We start from the raw sequence: 21,226 nt of genomic DNA on the forward strand, positions 1-21,226 counted from the left end.
AAATATTGGAAAAATGGGGGGATTCCTTCAAATGGGTATAGAGATGGCCTGTCATGGCAAAATGGACTTTGTTGTTCTGGAACCTTGAGGATAGTGTGCTGGTTTTTAATGTGCTTTTTTGTGAAATGGGTGGGGGGTGCACTTCTGCATGCATGCTGGTTGGTGTGTGTTAAGCATTTTTTCTGTCTTATATTCATTCGCAGCTGTGATTAGTGCTCATCCCATCCATTCCCTTGATAACCCCCACCATCATTTCCACTCCGGCAGCCTCGCTTCTCCAACCTGCAGCTATCTCCATCACCAGGCAAACCCATGGCCAGTTGGCACATCCGTGTCCCATTCAGACAGGGCTAATTCCACAGGTGAGAAGAATGTCCTGGGGCAGCCATTAGTAAAAGATGCAAAGACAAGAACTTCTGGGACATACTCAAATCCATTTTTTGTGAATGTGTGAGGGGGAGGGATGGGTGCTTATATAATTGTACTAGTGATGTGCAAAGAGTTGTTTGGGATAACAAACATAACTTATTTACTAGGAAATAAGTTCTGCTAGCTCAGAAAGACTTATTTCTAAGTGCATATGTATAGGACTGAGCTGTCTTGTGATCTCTCCCCCCCCCTTTTTCTGTTCTGCAAAAGTGCTTGAAATGCACATGCAAGTCTCGCTTTCTGAACATAACACGTTCTTGAGAAATGGTTGGTTGGGCAAGTGTTCGCATAATGAGTCAACCATTTCCAGTGTTTTCTGTGGGGAAAATCTCAATGCTTTCCCAACAGCCTGATAAAATGAGAGGACTGGAGGAGCGTCACATTTTCCTACTGCAGGCACGTCCAACAGGTGGATTGTGATCTATCAGTAGATCACGGGGTGTCTGTGGTAGATCACTGCTAGATCACTGGCACCCCTAAAAAAAGATCACCCAAAATTTTCCTCCTCCCTAAAAAAAGCTGAACTGTGACCTGAAGCCCTAAACAAAAATGGGCCTCCCTCCCTCCTAAAAGAAGCTCAACAAGTTTGACCTAACCCCCCCCCCCAAAAAAACAGGGCTTCCCTTCCTTAAAAAAACTCAACAGCTTTGACCTGAACCCCCCCCCCAAAGGGGGTAGATCACTCCCAGTTTTTAACTGTGAGTAGATCAGAGTCTCTTGGGAGTTGGCCACCCCTGTCCTACTGTGTATCTACAGCATGACCCCGCCCCGTAACCCTCACAGATCTTCCTCCACCTCTGATCTGCGCTGCTGACTTGTTTTGGCAGTGACAGCCCTGTCCCTTTGCTGCTGTTTTGGAACCAGTCTGCCTTCCTCCTCCCCTTGCCTGGATGTGGCCAGTGAGTCAGAAGCACTGCTACATGAGCTTGCAAGAGAGGCCAAGCAGAGCAACATGGCAGAGCCTTCTGCGTTGGTGCAACTGCCACTGCCTCCCACCTCCTTCTCTTCCCTCCTCTGGTGCCCAAGGCCAGCAGCAGCACCGGTTCCTACTCTTCGAGTGGCTGCTGCAGTGATGAGACCTGTCTGCTCAGCTCCTGCAGCAGCAAGGCTGCCAAGACAGAAGCCAAGCCCTTCCTCGTCCTCTTCATCCTCATTGTCCTGGTTGGACTCCCTGTGAGCTGGGCTCTGACATGCTCTCCACTGCTTCTTTGCTCAGGGGCAGGGGCTCAATCTCCATGCTTTGCTCTCAGCCTTGGCCCGCCTCCTCGGTGCCAGAGGAGGAAAGAAGAGGAGGGAGGAGGAAGAAGGTGGCGGCAGCTGCACCACCAGAGGAGACTCTGGCATGTCATTAAGCTTGGCCCTTTCATGCCTTCATTCTGCTGTTGTCGCAGGCTCATGCAGTGTCACTGCTGGTTGACTGACTCACTGGCCAGATCCAGACAAAGGGAGTGGGGACTGGTTCAAAAACCAGGGGCAAATGGGACAGGGTTGCCTATGCTGCCAAGAGCAGGCAGTAGATCAGTAGTGTAAATTGGAGGTAGAAGATCTGGGGAGGGTAACTGGGGGGGGCAGGATCATGGCAGTGTAGATACACAGAAGGAGAATGTTGGGCTTTCTTTTGAAAACTGTAAATTGCAACATTAAGGAAAATCATTCTCACAGGTTGTTCAGATAAGTGAATTTTTGCATAACAAGTGTGTGGATAGTGGAACCTGCGTGTGTTTGATTTTTTTTGTTTTGTTTAAAAATGATGACACCATTAATCATGACTAAATGTTTAATTGTATAGCAGCTTTAGCATTTTTAGCTCTGGGGCTAGGGTTGTTGGTTCAGTGTTGGTTAAGAGACCCTGCAAGTAAGAAGGAAATTGGCTGCTGCTCTTATGCCCAGGAATAAATTTAAGAATGAACAATTCCCCTATCATATTTGGAATCATCCCATCCTAACTTTGCATCTGGATTACAAAAGGAAAAATAATACTACTCCTTTTAAAGTTGTTTTATAATTCACATATTCCAAAGGCCTGCCTGTCCTCCCTGTATAATCTGTGGATGGCATTTAATCAAGCACAGTTTGAACATTATTATGGTACTGGTAAGTTGTGTTTAAACAGCAGGATAGTACAGAAGTAGGCTTGGTTTGCATTCCTGAAGTATGTATATTTTATTTTGATAGCTGCTTCTCGAGGGGTTCAGCCAGCTCCTAAAAGCTTGAGGCACCTTATTATGTGTATGCAATGCTGGCTGTTATTAGTGCTTTGGGAAATAACCTGAGAACATGCAGTTAGAGTGACAGGGTATTATAATTCTTAAAGTAAAATAAATTCTGGGAGTGTAGGTTGCTTATTGTTCTGAATTGTAAATATGGTTCTACTATTACTATTACCAGAATGTTCTGGTTACAGGTAGGTAGCCGTGTTGGTCTGGGTCGAAGTAAAATAAAAAAATTCCTTCAGTAGCACCTTAAAGACCAACTAAGTTTTGATTTTGGTATGAGCTTTCGTGTGCATGCACACTTCTTCAGATACCTGAAGAAGTGTGCATGCACACGAAAGCTCATACCAAAATCAAAACTTAGTTGGTCTTTAAGGTGCTACTGAAGGAATTTTTTTATATTACCAGAATGCTTCTTTTGCCAGTGGCTAAGTTTTCAAGCATATTATGGCAAGCTCATATAAGATACCCACCCTGTTTCTGAGACCTTTATCTTGCTAAAATTATTATACACAGCATTTAAGTCAAATGAATGCTGTTGCAATAAAAGCCTTGTGTGCAAGGGTAAGGCATGGATGAGCCTGTGTGCCCGGCTGTAATATAGCAAAAAAGAAACAAGATTACCACTCTTATATGGCATTTGCAGATCTTCAGCAAGATTAGATTTTTCTAGTGACTGCCATATTCTAAATTTACATAATTTATTTGATCCATGGTTTCATGATGGTGATCTAGTTTCTGTGGTTGATAATTTAGATTTGCATGATTCACTGTCTCTTTATAAAGCCTGTGAACAGATAAAAATGCATAGTAGCTTTGTGGCAAGAATAATCCCCTTGTTTAATTAGAGTACTAATGGTTTTTCTTCTTCTTTTGAAATAGTGGGCTAAAGCAAACTTACATTGGAGCACCCATTATGTTCATTAAACATACAAGCAATAGGAAAATTGGCAGAATTGAAGTACTGTACCTTGTAAAAAATGTAAATAAGATACTACTACTTATCAACCATCCAGTTAAGACAATCATGCTCTAGCTGAAAGATAGATGAGTACAAAGCAAATTTAAGGGAATTTTAGATATCCAAGTAAATCAGTTTGTGTTTTAATTCACTGGTTATTTGTATGGCAGTAAGACCTGTGGGACACAGGTGGCACTGTGGGTTAAACCACTGAGCCTAGGGCTTGCTGATCAGAAGGTCGGCGGTTCGAATCCCTGCGACGGGATGAGCTCCCGTTGCTCGGTCCCAGCTCCTGCCAACCTAGCAGTTCGAAAGCACGTCAAAGTGCAAGTGGATAAATAGGGGAAGGTAAACGGCGTTTCCGTGTGCTGCTCTGGTTTGCCAGAAGCGGCTTTGTCATGCTGGCCACATGACCTGGAAGCTGTACGCCGGCTCCCTCGGCCAATAATGCGAGATGAGCGCGCAACCCCAGAGTCGGTCACGACTGGACCTAATGATCAGTGGCCCCTTTACCTTTACCTTTAAGACCATTCCGGGGGGGGGGGGGGTGGCTGCTCTTTTTCAAAAGAAGATATCTTTAAAAAGCAGAAGAACCTACTAGCAGACTGTGGAGTTACCTAAGTACCAGCTTAATGGCTAGGTGTGCCTCTGGATGACTTGTTCATTGTCTCAATTGTTTAGAGAATATTTATATCTAACTGGTGAGGTAACTCCACCAGAGAACTCTGGTGAAAGGATGTTCAGAGACTCTGGTTTAGTGCTAGCAGGAGTGTTTTGTTAAAGTAAAAGAGAATGTTCATATTCTTTTCAAACCCAGAATCTGTTCGGAATACGCCTAGCACAGATACCATGCCAGCTTCCTCATCTCAGACATGCTGTGCTGACCACCAGGAGCCAGAAAGTGCCACAGGATCTTATCTGCCCAGTACGCAGGAGGAGGAGACGAGCCAAAGCCTCCCTACTGCCCATGTTCGTCCTTCTCATCCTCTGAAGAGCTTTGCAGTGCCAGCAGTTCCACCCACTGGGGCAACCTATGACCCTGCCTTACCAAGCACACCTTTATTATCCCAGCAAGGTGAGTGCGAAGGAATTACTGCTGTAGAAAGCTGAGTCGTGACTGTAATGCACAGTTTAAGGGAGCTGACAAACTGAAAAGTGATGGGCAGCAGAGCTAAGCTGCTTCTTTGATATCTTCAGATTTTGATTTGATTTAAGATTTGTATGCTGTTTTGCCAACCACAGACTTGAGCTCAAAGTAGCTCACAGCAATAACAAAGCACTTACAAATAAAAAGCAACACTTCGAAATGCAAAATAAATATCAAAGAAATAAATCAAAACAATAAAAAATAGGGGGGGGGGGGAGAACACAGAATACCAATCAATCAGACATAATATATATTTGGAACACCAGTTAACCTGAGGCAAGAAACAAAACAGCTATCATTCAAGCCAGACGTATGTTTCATGTTTACATGCTCCCCTCCTGTCTCTCACACTCAAAAGGCTCTCACCCCAAGGCACTAATCACTTCTCTGTCCACCACAGCCTATCAGCCAGCAGTCAAAATATTTATTAACCCCATATTATAAGGGGGGAAAAATCCTACAAACCAGGCATACAACATCAACTCCTCTCTTGCCTCCTACCTGTTTGTGTATGCAAAATCCATGACAGCAGGTTCTCACCCAGCAGCATCCAACTCCACATTGTTTCACAAGAATCTAAAACATTTCTCCCATCTAGGAAAAATGTATATTCCAATTCAAATGTTTTTAGCACCTTACTCATTCTCCCAAGGATTCATCCCACTTGGAGATAAGTTATGGGAACAAATTTTTGCCTAAGTGAAACTACCCCTTACTTTCTAACTAACTTTGAGTGAGGCCTTTCTAAATTACTCTTTACCTGGGCATGATATAGCATGCTTAGTAGCTAATTGCAGTCAAGTAATGCCCTTTAAAATCCAGGGTAGCAGTATTGCATAATTGAGAAGGTCAATGGTATCTCATCAGAAGACTGGAAGACAATTTAGGGACATATCAGCACTTTAAAGTATGGATCTTCACAAGTCTTACTCATCCCTCCAACCCTGATTGCAGAAGGCTAATCCTGGTCATATTTGTGTTAAGCTTCTAGCCATCCAGTTCATTCAGTGAAGACTGCATCAATTGGCACCCTAGGGAGAACTCGGCCTCCTATGCCAGTCGTGGTCCCAAGTGCCCCTGAAGTCCAGGAAACAACAAGGATGCTCGAAGACTCAGAAAGTGTAAGTAACCTGCTTAGAAGGTAGCCTAACCTCCATCACATACAAAACCTTGGTAGTGAATGAGAGTAAAATTAGAATTCGAATTAAACATATTTTTGAGAACTAAAAGACTATTACAGTGCAATAGTTTTTCAGACCTTCATGGAAGAGCTCCCACCACCTTTCTTTGCTTTGCTTTGCCATTTGTGTAAGGCCTTCTGTAATGATCACCAAACTTCTTAAAAGACAATTCTAACCTGATGATAGTGTATTACCTAATAATACATGTATAAGCTGCTCACATTGCTACTATTCGCCAGGCCTCTGCCCATCAGTAACTGCATTTCTGCTCTGAAAACCTTTTCCTCTTCAAGAGTGATGATTGTGGTAGGGCCGTAGCTCCATGATAATGCATGGACTTTGAATGTGTAAGGCCCCAGGTTCAGTTAAAAAGATCTGAAGTAGCAGAGCTGGGAAAGAGCTCTCTGACGGAAAACTTAGAAAGCCCCTGCCAGTCAGTTAGCAAAGCTTGACTAGATAGACCAATGGTTTTATCTTTTTATAAGGCAGCTTTGTATTTCCATACGAACATTCTCCCATTCTTCATGTAATTTCTTTACAACTTGAAACAGTGCAGCTGGAAGCCATCCAACTGAGCACCAGCCCTTTCTAAAAATTCATGCTTTGCAGTAGACTGAGGTACACTTTTGGCTTTTCTTCTTCTTTTTAAGGCAATTTGATTATTAGTGATGAGTGGGTCTCATTAAAAAGATTCCATATCAGATTTGGAAATTTGAGTTCATCTAAGACAGGCACCCCCAAATTTCTGCCCTCCAAATGTTTTGGACTACAATTCCCATCATCCCTGACCACTGGTCCTCTTAGCTAGGGATCATGGGAGTTGTAGGCCAAAACACCCCCAATTTGGGGATGATCTAAGACAGGAAAAGCCAACGTGGTACCTTCCAAGTGTTGTTGTAGTCCAGTTCCCATCTGCCCCACCTAGCCTAGCTAATGGTCAGGGATGGGATATATAGTCCAACAACTTCTGGAGGGCAAAGTGTTTGCTTCTCCTGATTTAAAGCATAGATGGAGTAAAAAAAAAAATCTCATAATGTCTAGGAACCCAATGTTAGCCCAGGGTTAGCCAGCATGATGTCCTTATTAGTCTCTAACTCCCATCATCCCTCTCCATTGACCATACTGGCTGGGGCTGATGGGTATTGGAGTCCAACAGCATCAGCAGGGAACGATATTTGTCTACCCTTAGTTTAGACAATTGGCTCTTGTTAGAGATAACCTTTCATTGCTCAGCTTAAAGAAACTATCTTTCATTCTGAAAAGCCAGGATAAGTTTCTTATTGTAAAAGACTTGGAACACACAGGCAAGCTCATTGATCATTTTTCATTACAGTACTTCTGTTTTCTTGCGTAAATATTTTCTCAAGGACAGATTCAACATTTTTACATAGGTGGGTCTAGTATTTTAAAGTCTGTGGAAGAATAAGGATACTATATCCTCCAAGTTCAGCTTTTTGTGTATTCCCTTGGAGTTTAACAAATTGTCTATTCCTTTAATATGCACTCTGAGAAACTCCAACTCATCAAGATTTTTCAGCAAGATTTGGGTGGCAGCTGGAACATGCCTAGATTACTTCTTCATAAATAGTGCATTGGGTTGCAAAAGTTGATGAATTCTTTTTCTTTTTCCTCTTTCCCTGTTCTTTTCCCTCTTTTCCCTCTTTCCTCTTTTCCCTCTTACCTGCCTCCCCAATCACATTCTCTCTCATTAATTCACTGCCTGGGGTTTGTCTACATGTTGGATTCTGGTGCTGCTTCTCCCCACATCTTTCTCCTCGCATGAAAAACGGGATGGGGACATTTCCATTTCTGTAGTAACGCAATCCATCTAATAGATGTGACTTTGCTGTCATGTTCCATATCCGCACCATATTCTTCCCCCACCCAAAACAATGCAGCTCATCTTGCCGAGTAACCCTGTTAAATCTCCTGCAGAATTATGAACCAGATGAGCTGACCAAAGAGATGGCCCACCTGGAAGGACTAATGAAGGACCTTAATGCCATCACAACAGCATGACCACCTTCCCCAAGAAAGGACTCCAAATCCTGTTTCACAGGTCTTGGGACTTAATCTTGGAGCACAAGGAAATGTACAAAGACTAGGGGACAGCACAAGAGGGATATTCAACCAGCTGCATAATCAGTGCCAATGCTGGTTAAACCAAGTGACTTTTCTATTCTTTACCTGAAATGAACCTGTTGGAAAGTTGGATTCCACTTCCTCCTAAGATGTTGCAAGAAATGGGTGAGGGAGACGTGCCGATGTGATGAAATCCAGTATACAGACAAAGAAGTGGACTTAGCATTAATTTGAGTCAGGTTTTGTCTCGGTGCTGTGACCTTCCCTGCATTTTCAGTGTTGGACATTCACATTTATGTACAATTTTATTTGTGTGTTTTTATTTTATTGTATCTTTTTTATTAAAAAAGTGTAATCTGAAGAAAAAGAAATTTGTGTTGTTTCCCACAGCCTAGACAGATGTTTGATTGCTTGTTCTATTGTGTACGGGAATTCATTGCCAGTGTGGAATGTTCGGTTTGTTTTATGTTTTATTTTTTTATTTTTTAGTGTGTGTATAATTATATCACCTTCCAGCAGTTAATCCATGACCTTGGGGATGCTGCATCGCTCTTTGTAAGCTTTTTTATTTTTATATTATAATTATTAAAAGCCTGACTAGATTCTCTCTCATCACTGTGAGATTAGCTGCCTGTTTGGATTGAAATCTTAACACTGAGAAACTTTATGTTTGTTTTATGTTTGCATTTTCAATATAGGGTGGAGGTAGGCACTGGGAAGGAAGCCACTGAGTGGAAAGAAGTTTAACTGTTTCCAAGGAATGGGGTCCAGTACAATACAGCTTGATCCATATGAGTTGCCCCAACCATCCCTTAGAGAATGCCCAGATGAGCAAATGTAATGTGCAAAGCGGGTGATTCTGAGTAGTAATTGCAACAATTCCCTCATCACAGTGATCGGGAAAAGTGCTGCAGTTATCACGGGAATGGCCCCTGACTGCGTCTGTGATTATCAGTTTGCACATTACCTCTGCCTGTGTAAGCACATACCAGGAGACACTTGGCATTACTCATGCGAACAAGACAACCTATTGTGCGGACAGGCTCTAAGTCGCGAAACAGATTTTTTAAAAACAACAACAACAACAACCTGTCATTTGCTTTGTGAGCTAGTCATTAAGTGTGTCTGGCTATTAAATTGATGGGGGCGGGAAGCTTCATTGAGAAATGTAGGATTGTTTAGCATCAGATACCACAGTGTGTCTTCGCAGGAGAAATTTCTGTTTTGATGTTTTATTTGAAAGATAACCTCTTTAACATTTACATTGCATCTTGAGTTTTATTCCAGATCTTTTAATGTACAGAGGTTAGTAGTAAATAGTGTGGGGAGCCACTTTTCCCTGTAGTTGTACACCGCCCCATAGGTCTTCAAAAGTACCTTCAGTGTTAAACCACAATTAGCAAAACGTCTTTTGCAGGCTTATTTATTCTAAATGGAAACAAAAACCTAGGCGTACAATGTTTGTGACTCAGGTGCCGCTTGGGGGAAAAAGGGAAGCTAAAAGGAAATGTTATTTCCTTTCTACTATTTGCTGCCCAGTTTGACATACCACCATCCTCTCTATTGGGTGGTGACTTAACATAATAAAAGAGACTGATTTTGTAAAAAAATAAAAATAAAAATCCTGCTGCTTTTGGAATTCAGGTGTACACTCAAAAGGATTGGAAGGTGGGAAAGAAGCAAAAGGTCGAAATAGGTAGTTTTCTTTAGCAAATTTGTTCTGTGTAAAGCAGTGTTATTTTAGGGTCAGTATTAGCAGTGCGGTTGGAGGAAATCGCTCATAACCCTTGGAGTTTGCAGTGCTCTGATCTGAGGCAGACTTCACTGGATCCTTTAAATTTCTGTGTGAATAAGGCTAGAATGGTTTTATTACTGGCTAACTCAAGTTTGAAAACACCCAGCCACTGCTCTCTACTTAGAACCAGTATCAGGAGAGAATTACTTACAGGGATGAAGAGGTTGGGGAAAGGAGGGATGCTTAACCCTTCCCAGCCCTTCCCTTTCTTTCCCTTCAAGCTGCTTTCCCTTCACAGAGTTCCAGACTTGTATTTGCTTCTGACTTTGCATCAGCAAATTCATCTTGAAGATTTCTTGGAAGCAATTATGAAAAATAGGGATGCCGACAGACTAGTGGTTTCTGATGATGAGCACTGAAGAAATGTATTAATTCATTCTGATTAGCAGCTATAACATATGCATAAGAAAAGCCATTTATTTTTTAAATACTGTATTGAATTTACAATGAGATAATTAAGTGCCATGTTCACCTAGCTCAGTGTTCTGTCTTCCAACAGTAAACATCCTAATGCCCCAGAGACATTCACAGTCTTAGTATGTAGTGTAGATTCCTCCCCCCCCCCTGTTTATTCTCATAGGTTAATAGGATGCTTATTTTGGGTTAGGGCAGTCAGCAAAAATTCCATCATAAGAGCAAACTGGCACACCTGCAAAATAGGCATTGAGTAAAATTAGATGAGGTTTGGGTTGGGGAGAGAGAAGGATTCAGACACTGGCCTGGATCCAATTATCTGTTCTCTCTATGTGTGGTGGAGGTTTTTATTTTCCTTAATACTTTGGTATGCAGAAGGAAGGTGCCACACACACACACACACACACACACACACACACACGCCTCATAAATCAGAAAGAGCTTCCAGTGAGGGAGAGGAGAATTTTTAATAGTACATTAAAAGCCCCCACAGGTGTTGAAATGCACTTCTCTGGATCTGGGCTGTTTGGTATGATCCAGAGCCCTGTATAATCAGGGTGGGCACCTATCGTCAAAAGGGGCTTCCCATTCCTGCGAAAGGGAATGTTCCATGTGGCTGTTTTCCTTTGTACATGCAAAGTTCTTGTGAAGAACAGGAAATCCTTTGCGTAGGGTCCTCATTGCGTCCACTGAATTCAGTTAGTGCACGCATTCTGCTCCTCAGATGTGTACATTTCTCTTTCATGTCTATACCCAAAGAAATTCCATCATGTGTACTCAGTATTTTCCCCCACTGGTGGATTTTTGTGAATATATTGCTACTTTACGTCGAACACCATGAATGTCAATATTGCCATGAATCTGGGAATGGGGTGGGGGATATTTTTAATAATAAAACAACTGTTCAAAGTTGGTTTTTTAAGGTTAAAACAAAAAAAAGGAAACATTCAAGTCAGTGTACAATATGTATTGCACTTTTTCACATTTTAACACTGTTTTTTACATATCTTGTGATTTTAAATTTGGAACATTGTGTATCTTGTAGTGTCATAGCTAAGCTGCTCTACAGCAGCTTCCTCCAGCTGAGTATGGAGAAGGGGGTGGGAAAACCTCTGTATATTGTTTTACAGTTCTGATGTAGGAGAGTTCTGAGGACTGCTGTAAACTTCTACCTTTCTGTACATTTTTTTCCTGTAGTATTTGCTGTATACTCTATAAATTTTTAATACTGTCATGTTTATTATTTGGTATTGGATATCCAATACACTTTTTTAATCTAATCGAGTTCTGCCTTTGTCTAGAGTTTTGTTTGTTTTTTAACAAACCTTTGCCCTTCGCATTTTAGCAGTGTCCCTCAAGGAGTATTTCAGAACACTGAAGCCCCAGTTACATTCTGGAAGAAGGGTGTGGTGTTTGAGAATAATTTATTTAAATTACAGTTAACTGAACCATTTATAATTATTTTAAGAGGTGGTAGGTACGGTAGGAACACAACCTGTTGGAATTCTGGTCCAGAAATGAAGACACTAATGTTAGTCAAGTCCCAGGGTGGTCACCCATTACATTCATATCCCTTCTTCCTTCATGAAACCACAGGGTGGTATACATTTCGTTCTCAGGAGGGAACCCATCCATGCATTGACCCAGACAAACCTGCTTAGCTTCAGCAATATGGTGGCCTCAGGTGCAGACCACACTCTGGGACACAGCTGTTAGACACAAAGCTCAACACTGTTTCCCTGAATTGTTTGAAACAATTGTTAGAAAGGGCTTTGTGTGTTCATTCAGCTGGAAAATGGGAGTTACGGTAATTTATATGTTTGTCTATTTATTTAAAGTGTTTATATCTGGCCTCTTTGTAACCAAGAGTACAAGGTGGCTCACAATAATTCAACAAATTTAGCAATAGCATTCAACTAAAGAGCTGGAAAAAGCTGCAAAATTCAATTTAAAAATGGAGTAACTACAAAGATAGCCAGTCATGCTTGTCTCTCTTTGCTCCGTCCTCTTCATACCTCCGTGGGTTCTGGGAGACCAAGGATGGAGGGGAGCTGGTCACAGCAGGATGGGGAGACCTTCCCTGGCTTCTTCAGCAGCCTGCCTCCACTTTTCCTCTTGACTCCCTTCTGCTTCTACCTGGACTGCTCTCTGCCACAGCCTCTTGTTACCTCTTCAGAATCTGACACTTCTTCCCTGCAGTCTGCTCCCTCTTCTCTCTCTGACCACCCATCATTGTCCCACCACCAATGCCTGTGCCCCTAAAGGCATGAAAAAGATTTCCCATCCCTGGACTGGAACCTTTATCTGTACTGTGTGGTTCCTTTCTTGTTTCTGAAACACAGGTGACAGCAGTAAGCCAGCAGTAAATCACACCAAGCAAGTTGAAGTTAACTTTGTTAGCAGAAAACAGGACCTGCACAGGAGGCCTAATGAGCACAGCAGCTCATCTCCAGCGGGTCTTGCCCCCATGAAGCAGTTGATGAGACTGCTCCCCACAGCTGCCCTAGTCCCCTCCTCTCCAGGGTTTTCTCCAAGTAATCTGAGACTGTGCCTGCATGAAGCTAACTTCTCTGCCCTCTTCATGGCTCTCCTGGTTCTGGGAGACCTAAGGAGAGGGAAGCTTATTGCAGCAGGAAGGAGGAGGGAGAGACACCTGTGCCTCTTCACCAGCCAGACTCATCTCTGCCTCTTGGCCTTCGTCCTCTCCCATTTCTGCTCTGCTACGGGCTCTCCCAACCCCCTGAGCCCTTTAGCTTCCAGCACCACCTTTCCCCAGTCTTTTCCCTCTCTTCCCTCTGACCATTTATTGTCCTCCTACCACCACTTCCCGGGTTCTGAACCTTCTGCTGGAGGTTCCCCAGCTGGTTCCTCCCACCACCACTGCGTCTAACCAGTCCATGGATCCCTTTCTTTAAAAAATCACCCCACTTGCAACCTAAAGTGCTACCACCTTTTCTGCCACTGCAGAATTCCTGTTGCTTCATTTCTCAGTGGCCGTACACAGCGGTCGAAATGCAGAGGGGAAGAATAAAATAATAATAATAATAATAATACCAGACCATAATGATCACCTCAATGAAGACTGAGAGACAGGTTGGACAAGGCTTTTGCTCACCTGCTAATTTTCTTGTCAGGCTGGTGTTTCATTAGCTATTCTCTCCCAGCCATTAAGCCACAAATGAGGTCTCCTTATCATCCACTGCTGCGTTGTCACGGCAACTGGTATTTTTAAGTCATCCTGGGATCCCATTTTCCTTGTACTTACAGTAGCAAAATAATAATAATCTCTTATCACTATTAAGGATAATGGCCCTTGATGCCAGGAATCGGCTGGAGTGGGGAGAGAGAAGAAATGCAAGACAGGAAGTGGAATCTCTGGTCCACTTTGTCGCTTAGTCGTATCTCAGCCAGTTCAAGGCCACATTGTAAAGATGCTTGAAAGCGCAGCAGAAAGCAATCACCTGGACTCCCCCTCTGGAAATCGGCTTCTAGATTGATTTTGCTTGGAAAGGCAGTGCCCTCTTGTGGTTGTAACAGGAATTTGCGAAAGAAATCATTTGCCAAATTCGTCTGTCTTATGATTGGACTATTCAAGTAGCAAAGGGGAGGGGGGTTGCCAACAGGGGAGCAAAATGTACCTACTGAGAACAGACACCTGCCCCCCCCTGCAGAATAGCACTGGGGGTGGGGGGCATTTTCTTCCCTCTGCAAAACATTGTTTGTTTGTTTAGTCGTGTCCGACTCTTCATGACCCCATGGACCAGAGCACGCCAGGCACTCCATGTTGCAGCTAGGTCAGAATCCATGCTTTTGCATTAATCACGTATTTCCCTGCATCTGCTACCTCTGTGTTTCTTCCTCACATCTTTTTCTAGATTGTGAACTGCCTCACTCTTTGTAAAGTGCCATGCTATGGATGGGGCTGTATGAATATGAGAACTGGGCATGGATTCAAATTGGAAAAAGACAAATCAGGCCTATTCAGAGGGACTGAGGTGTCAGTTGATGTGGGCTGAGACAGACAGACAGGTTGGGTTGGGTTGGGTTGGGTTGGGTTGGGTTGGGTTGGACAACCCAGAGCAATCTGGAACTGTTGTGGAGCAGCCATCAGAGAGGAAAACCCATCTTCCCGAGAGTAGGTAGCGGGAGCCTGACCATTCCTGGCTCTCCTTCCTGCCTGATGCCCCCACCCAACAGGCTTGCTCCTCAGCACTCATCAGCCATTGAGCAGAGGCATCAGTCTTTTGGGTTGCAGGGTGCTTTCTCGAGGCTTCCACACAAGGAAGTTGCTTGAAAAAGAACTCCCTGCATGATCTGTCCCCTTGTGGGTGGTACAATGTCTCTCTTACCCTCCCTACTTCCTGGGAGTGTGTTTAATTGGGGTTTGTAAAGGTAAAGGGGCCCCTGGCCATCATGTCCAGTCATGTCCGACTGGGGTTGCGGCGCTCAACTCGCTCTATAGGCCGAGGGAGCTGGCGTTTGTCCGCAGACAGCTTCCGGGTCATGTGGCCAGCATGACAAAGCTGCTTCTGGCGAACCAGAGCAGCGCATGGAAACACTGTTTACCTTCCCGCCGGAGCGGTCCCTATTTATCTACTTGCACTTTGATGTGCTTTCAAACTGCTAGGTGGGCAGGAGCTGGGACCGAGCAACGGGAGCTCACCCCGTCGCAGGGATTCGAACCGCCGACCTTCTGATCAGCAAGCCCTAGACTCCGTGGTTTAACCCACAGCGCCACCTGGGTCCCTCAATTGGGTCTTGGTTCACCCTAATTAAAGAACAGAAATCCTACCCCCCCCCCAAACCCTACTTGAGGATTTCCCACAGGTTGGCCACTGAGAACAGGACGCTAAACTAGATGGTCCATTGGCCTGATCCAGAAGGGCTCTTCTTATGTCCTAATTTTGGGACAGGATCCGAGGTGCTGCGGGTGACCCCCAGGTTGGCCCAGGGCAAATTGGCCTGATTGGAAGCCCCACATCAGAGCCACAAGGCGGATGTGCACAGCCCTAGCATATACAGCCATCTCTTGTGTGTGTCTCTGCTGCATCTAGTCTTTTGTACACAGACGCAAGGGAAAGGGCCATGGCTCACCTGCTTGCATGCAAAAGATCTGGGTTCAAACTTTGGCATCTCGTGGTTGGGCTGAGGGGGGCCTCTTGTCCGAAACCTTGCAGAGCCACCACACTGAGCTAGATGGGCCCAAGGGTCTGACTCTGGTAAGGCAGGTGCCCGTGTTCCTGACTGCTGGGTGCCTTCTCCCTCCCTCACCATCAGTAGTGGTGGTAATAGTAATAAGTACATAAATAGCCAGCCCATCAGCCTAGTACTGCCCGTGCTGTTCAACTAGCTTTCCAGGGTCGCCCAAATTATTCTTTCCCAGGCACAACTGCCTTTTGTGCCAAGAACCTCTTGCTTACACAGCCTGCGCTTGACGGGGGCTCAGGAGACGGAAAAGCACAGGCCACCTTCCTTCCTGGTTTGCTGCAGATGCCAGAGGGCCGTGCATGGGGAGGGGAGGAATCCTGCCCTGCCCAGCCTGGATGCTTTAAATGCATCCCTTGCCTCTTCCACCCACCCACCCATAAAGGACGCAGCAGGGAGGGAGGGTGAAGGAGAGGGCACTTCCTTGCTTCAGGGGTTCCCAGAGCGCAGCAGTGGCCAGCCTGCAGCAGCTGCCTGCCCGCTCAACGTTGTGTTCTGCCTGCCTGGTGTTTCCATGGAGCTGGAGAGCACAAGGGGTGGGGAGGGAGAGGGGATCCCTGCCGGCTTTGTATGCGAGTGTGTGCCTGAGAGAGGAGGAGGGCCTTCCCTCCATTGCTGACATCATTAACTCATTTATGTACTCCTAAAATCCAGGCTTCATTTACTGCTATGGGGAATCTCTGGCCCAGGTTGAGGTGGGCAAATAAAGTCTCTCAAGACCTTTCCCATGCCATACACACCCTCCACAGCTCCCTGCTCCTTGGTTGTTTCTCTGCCTGGCTAAAATGTGTCCTTCAACTCTGATGATGCCTCTTGCTTGCCTGGATGGAGGATAGAGATAGATAGGCTTGTGCAGGTAGAAACAAAGGTAAAAATGTACATTTATTGCTCCGCTCGCTTTTTGCCTCTGGCCCTGCCCAGCCCAGCTTCAGCCTTCAGGTTGCCGGCGGGGGGGGAATGCGGCCCCCAGGCTGTAGAAGCCTCCCTGACTCCTGACTTATACCACGCATCTTATTTCTTGCACTTGAGTTGCAATATTGTTGAGTGCGAGTGGTTTATTTATGCTTGCTTCCTGGTTTTAATGTTTGAGGCACCGAATGGTTGTAGTGGTTGTGTGAAATGGATGGATAGTGTGGCTGGATGCACGGTTGTGTGTATGTTGTGTGTATGTTGTCTGGAATCTTAGCAGTGCTCTACAATTTTATATTACGTTTAGGAATACTGATATTTTATGTGTTTTGTTATATGAATCATTTGATGTGGTTTTATTGCACTTAAGCCACTTTGAGATTTATTTATTTTTTATAGCAAAGCGGCCTCTAAATGGAAACAATAACAGCAATAATACCAAAGGAACAAACGTTTGCGCAGATTTCAGGCCTTATCACAAAAGAACAAGAAAACATTTAAAATATCAACTCTCGGTGCCAGAAGAGGAGCCCAGTATCTCTCTTGTCCCCCATATAATTTTCATTAATGATGGTATGCGTGAGAAGTGCCCAGATGAGAAACTTTGCTATCCTACGAATCTTTTGCTGTGTTTTAAAAGGCTTGCATACCACATGCCTGTGCGCAAGCCCAGAAGTACAGAAATTTAAGAGGCACCCTCAGCCACACTTATTCGTAAAGCTGAATTGTCGTATATAAAAGGGAAGCACAGGGGTCACAGCACCCGCGGCTGTTGCTCCATTTAGCTGCTTGTTCTAAATGGTCACTCACTGTCCTTACAACAGGCTCCTCCGGACAGACCTATTCACTGGGCATTCATCCTGTTTTGCTTGCACAAAGCTTATGCAGAGGTTAGACCAAGTCGGGTCCTAACTGAGCATTCGTTCTGATTGGTTTGTGGGGAGGTTCTATCGCAATGACGACTCATCCTGATTTGCTCGCTTGCAGTGAATGAATGATGTACACAGTGAATGGGAAGAAACCGGGGGGAGGGGGGAGAGTGATAGAATGCATAAATTGTCATAAAAACAAACCAGCATGAACATGCCATTAGGAGCAGATATAACCTATGTTCCAGATATGCTTTGTGCAAGCAAAGCAGGACGAATTCTCAATAAACTGGTCTGGAGGAGCCCCGAGACACTGTGCTGTTTAACATGTTGCAACAACGTCGTGGGGCAATGTGTAAAGGGCACTTTGGAGGGCGAGGAAGGTGGCATTATATCAAGAGTGTTGGTGAGGGCAGAGATGGGCCTCTCTCTGGAAAAAAATTGTGCCCAATTTGCCCTAATGGCCTGGTTTCCACCGCATCTTGATATTGTCCTTCAGAGACTGGGAACCTGGCCAAGAAAGCAGATAAAGAAACTGAAGATGGCATGTTTTACTAAGGTTTTGTTTTATTATGTCTGTTTTTATATTTCAAACCCCAACCCTACAGCAATTCCCCACCCCCACCCCCCAAAAACACAACCCCCCGAACTTTTTAGCTACTGGGTCAAACCTAATGGGGGTCTTCAGTTGTGGTTAGTGATTTGGTACCCGCTCCAGCAGAATTCAGAAACCTGAACATCATTTATCGTCCAACCAAGCCAAAGCACCTGTCTACAATGGGGGACTTTTTCTCAATTCCAAGAGAGGCAGTTGGGAAAGCAGGTGCCGGGGGAAGGGAGGAACAGGGGGGGTGGCGGCGGGGGCGGGGGAGTGTTACTCCGAATGCAGTCGTTACCATCCCAGTTTCCAGGATGTGCTCAAAGATGTGGTATTGCGCAGCACATAATTCCTCATTGTACTGACCACCCGCAAACTATTCACCTTCACCCCTTGGAGAGAAGCTGTTGAGTTCTATCAAAATATCTTGATTACCAGTTTTTTTGGGGGGGGGCAGAGAGAAAAATCTTCAAAGCTGATCTCTCCATTTTGGTTGCAGGTACCTTCATTTTCTCCTTTGGGGGCATGAGATGGGGCACATACTCCTCTGCGCCGTGTAGGCAACACGGTGGTCTGCAGATGTGGCTGGATTGTGGCTCCTTTGGCCAGGCTAGCTGGGGTTGATGAGACTTGGAGTGCAGCAACACTACTCCTGCTTAAGCATTTTGAAAAGGAAGGTGTGTGCCATGGAAGCAATGGGGCCAATTGTATTGTTGCCTTTTTACATGCCCCTCGCTTAGCTCCAGATGTCTTGGGGAAGCAGGCAGGCTTCCCTTCTTTTGTCCTCACAACAACCCTGTGAGGTCCGTTAGATGGAAACAGATTGACTGGCCTAGAGTTAGCCAGTGAGCTTTGATGCTAAGGGGAGGGGGGGAGGATTGGAACCCAGGTCTCCCTGGTCTGACTCCTGATGCTCCAACCTGCTACACTCCACATGCCTAAGTTTAGACATGTTGCATTTGCTGCATTGCTTTCCACCTGCACTTAATTGCAACAACTAACTTTAGCTGCCTATGGCCCCTTCAAGGAAGGTCAGTATTGGCATATATTTTAAAACTAGAATATATATGTATGTATGCGCAGGTATGGATGCATATGTGTTTGCAGCATACACACATCTGTACACACACACATCTATATAGCTGTATTATCTGTTTTAGTAGAAAATATCCCCCTCCCCTCCCCTCCACCGAATCTATATGGAAGACCGAAGCTTGAATTACACCTTAGTTCCAACCCAGCAAAGCGCTTAAAAGCAGGAGCAGCTGGCTATATTTGGGGGGGCAAACATTCGGAGATAACAGGCACATATCAAGAGGTGTTTTTTGTGGTTTTCTTTTTTTGCAAAAACAAATTTTGGTATAAACTCGAACTGGGGAAAGCCCAGGGGAGCAGGAAGATTCCACAATACTATTGTTCTGGTGAGTTTTGGCACCGCCTGGCTGTCTCTTAACTCTTTGCTCTGGATCCGTGTAACAGCAGAAAGAATCTTGGAAAACCTGGGTAAAAAAGAGGAGCAGGACGACTCGGTGGAAAACAAGGTGCAAGAGATGGAGAGACCATTTCCCCCCCCCCCCTCCAGGTACGCACAGATGCATGTTGGAAGGAAGGTAGGAGAACCGAGAGGAGAAAATGAGGACAGTGGGAAGATGAAATGGATTGGTACAGGAGCTATGAGGTTGCAGCATGGGATATCTTGCCCACCAGCTTGGTTTATCCCTTAAGGACTTGTCTTGGGCCAAGGAGACCTCTGTTGATCAGGGATGCTCAAAAATCTACCTAAAGGAGCACACAGGATTCTCCCAGCCTTGTTGAGGAATTATGGGAGTTTTATTGCTCATTATCATTGTACACAGTAAAGTCTGGTTTCTGCTGCCCTTTAAAAACAGGGGCAGAAACATACATATGGCAGGGCTGGTGCAATTGCTGAGCGTGTCGTCATAAAAGTAGGTATTGATGGGAAAAGACACCCTCAAACTGTGTGTGTGTGTGTGTGTGTGTGTGTGTGTGTGTGTGTGTTGCCAGCTGTGGTTCCTTGGTGGTGTGGTGGGACTGTCAAATACATTTTCTTACTGAATGCTCCTCCCGCCCCCACCCCCCGCAAGCCCTTGGCTTCCCCACAATAGCAGGCAGCTCATCACAGCCCTGTTGCCATGCTAAGAGCACTGCAATGCCCATGGATGTGCCAGCCAGTCTGATGCAAGAGGGTTGCGTGCACCTCTGTAGTTGGTGCATCACATTCGAAATGAATGGTAAAATGGGAGGCCGCTTGTTCAATGGGCAGGCAAATACTCTCATCATTTTACACTCTTTGCTGAGGTTGTCTGTTGCTACTAAAATTTCATCAGGGTGTAACAGGCCCAAAGACCCCCACAGGCCAACCATGCAATGATGGATACAATGGAAGAACCTTGAAAGTATCATGTTTGGCCTAGAAGGAGCTTAGGAAAAAAACCCAGAGCTTCTGAATGCAACAAATGCATTAGGAACAAGGTCTTGCTGGTGCCCTTCCACAAAACGCAGCATAAACCGAGTACCAACATCAAATGGTCTGCAGACCTCTGAATCCCAAGTTTTGCCATGTCCCAGTGTTGATTTCTGAATTTGCGTGCTCCTCCCCTCCCCTACAAAGTCTTAGTGGTGAGTTGACCACTAGCTGGAAGTATTTGAAGTTTGCTTGCTGTTTTCTGGGGTGATTTTTTAAATATCCAAACACAATGTCGTGGTCCTGAGGCTTTAGAACAAGGGGGACCTGTGACCCTCCCAGATACTGTTGGACTCGAATCCCCATCATCCTCCAGCAGCACGGACAATGGTCAGGGATGCTGTGAGCTGTAGTTCAATAGCATCTGGAGGGTGACGGGTTCCCTTTTGTGGCCCCGTCTCTATGTGCCATTCACTATTCCATTGAAAGCTGTGCAGGGGGAAGAATACAAGCACTTGTAGTTGCCTCCAGTAGGGTTCAATGCAGAGGGTGAGGTGTTATAGGGATGGAAGGGAATCTGTCAATTTCAATCTGTCAATTTTTGATGCATTTTTGCCTGCTGTTTTGACTAATGCACATTTCTGCAAGCAAGCTTCCCTAACATAATGCATTTTTATGCTGTTTCATTATGCACAATTTTGACTAATATACAATTACAATTTTTATTCAAAATAAAAAATTCCTTCAGTAGCACCTTAAAGACCAACTAAGTTTTTATTTTGGTATGAGCTTTCGTGTGCATGCACACTTCTTCAGATACACTTGAAACAGAAGAGTCAGACCCTTAAGAATCCAATGTCTTTTCTCATTATGCATGATCAAGCTTTCTTTAGCACCTCAGCCCTTGCTTTCCCCCCGCAGGACCAATTGCAGTCATCAGCAGTCATTAACAGCCATCTACAGGTTTACCACTCCCATCAGCCCATCACCCATTCCCA

The 21,226-nt window shown here is 44.8% G+C and overlaps 1 protein-coding gene across 6 annotated transcripts in view; it reads left to right on the forward strand.

Moving 5' to 3' along the window:
- NEO1 (neogenin 1) overlaps window positions 1-11,506 on the forward strand; it is a 123,316-nt gene extending 111,810 nt beyond the window's left edge. For 5 of the 6 annotated variants that reach the window (XM_060282965.1, XM_060282960.1, XM_060282962.1 and 2 more), the window contains 4 exons: window positions 204-362; window positions 4,421-4,678; window positions 5,735-5,871; window positions 7,867-11,506. In XM_060282965.1, the coding sequence (XP_060138948.1) occupies window positions 204-362; window positions 4,421-4,678; window positions 5,735-5,871; window positions 7,867-7,950 (638 nt within the window). In that variant the 3' untranslated portion in view covers window positions 7,951-11,506. The remainder of the gene's footprint in view (window positions 1-203; window positions 363-4,420; window positions 4,679-5,734; window positions 5,872-7,866) is intronic. The other variant, XM_060282964.1, reaches the window with a different exon arrangement.
- The last annotated feature ends 9,720 nt before the right edge of the window (window positions 11,507-21,226 follow it).

Source organism: Zootoca vivipara, chromosome 14 (genome assembly GCF_963506605.1).
Source record: "Zootoca vivipara chromosome 14, rZooViv1.1, whole genome shotgun sequence".
Taxonomy (NCBI): Eukaryota; Metazoa; Chordata; class Lepidosauria; order Squamata; family Lacertidae; genus Zootoca; species Zootoca vivipara.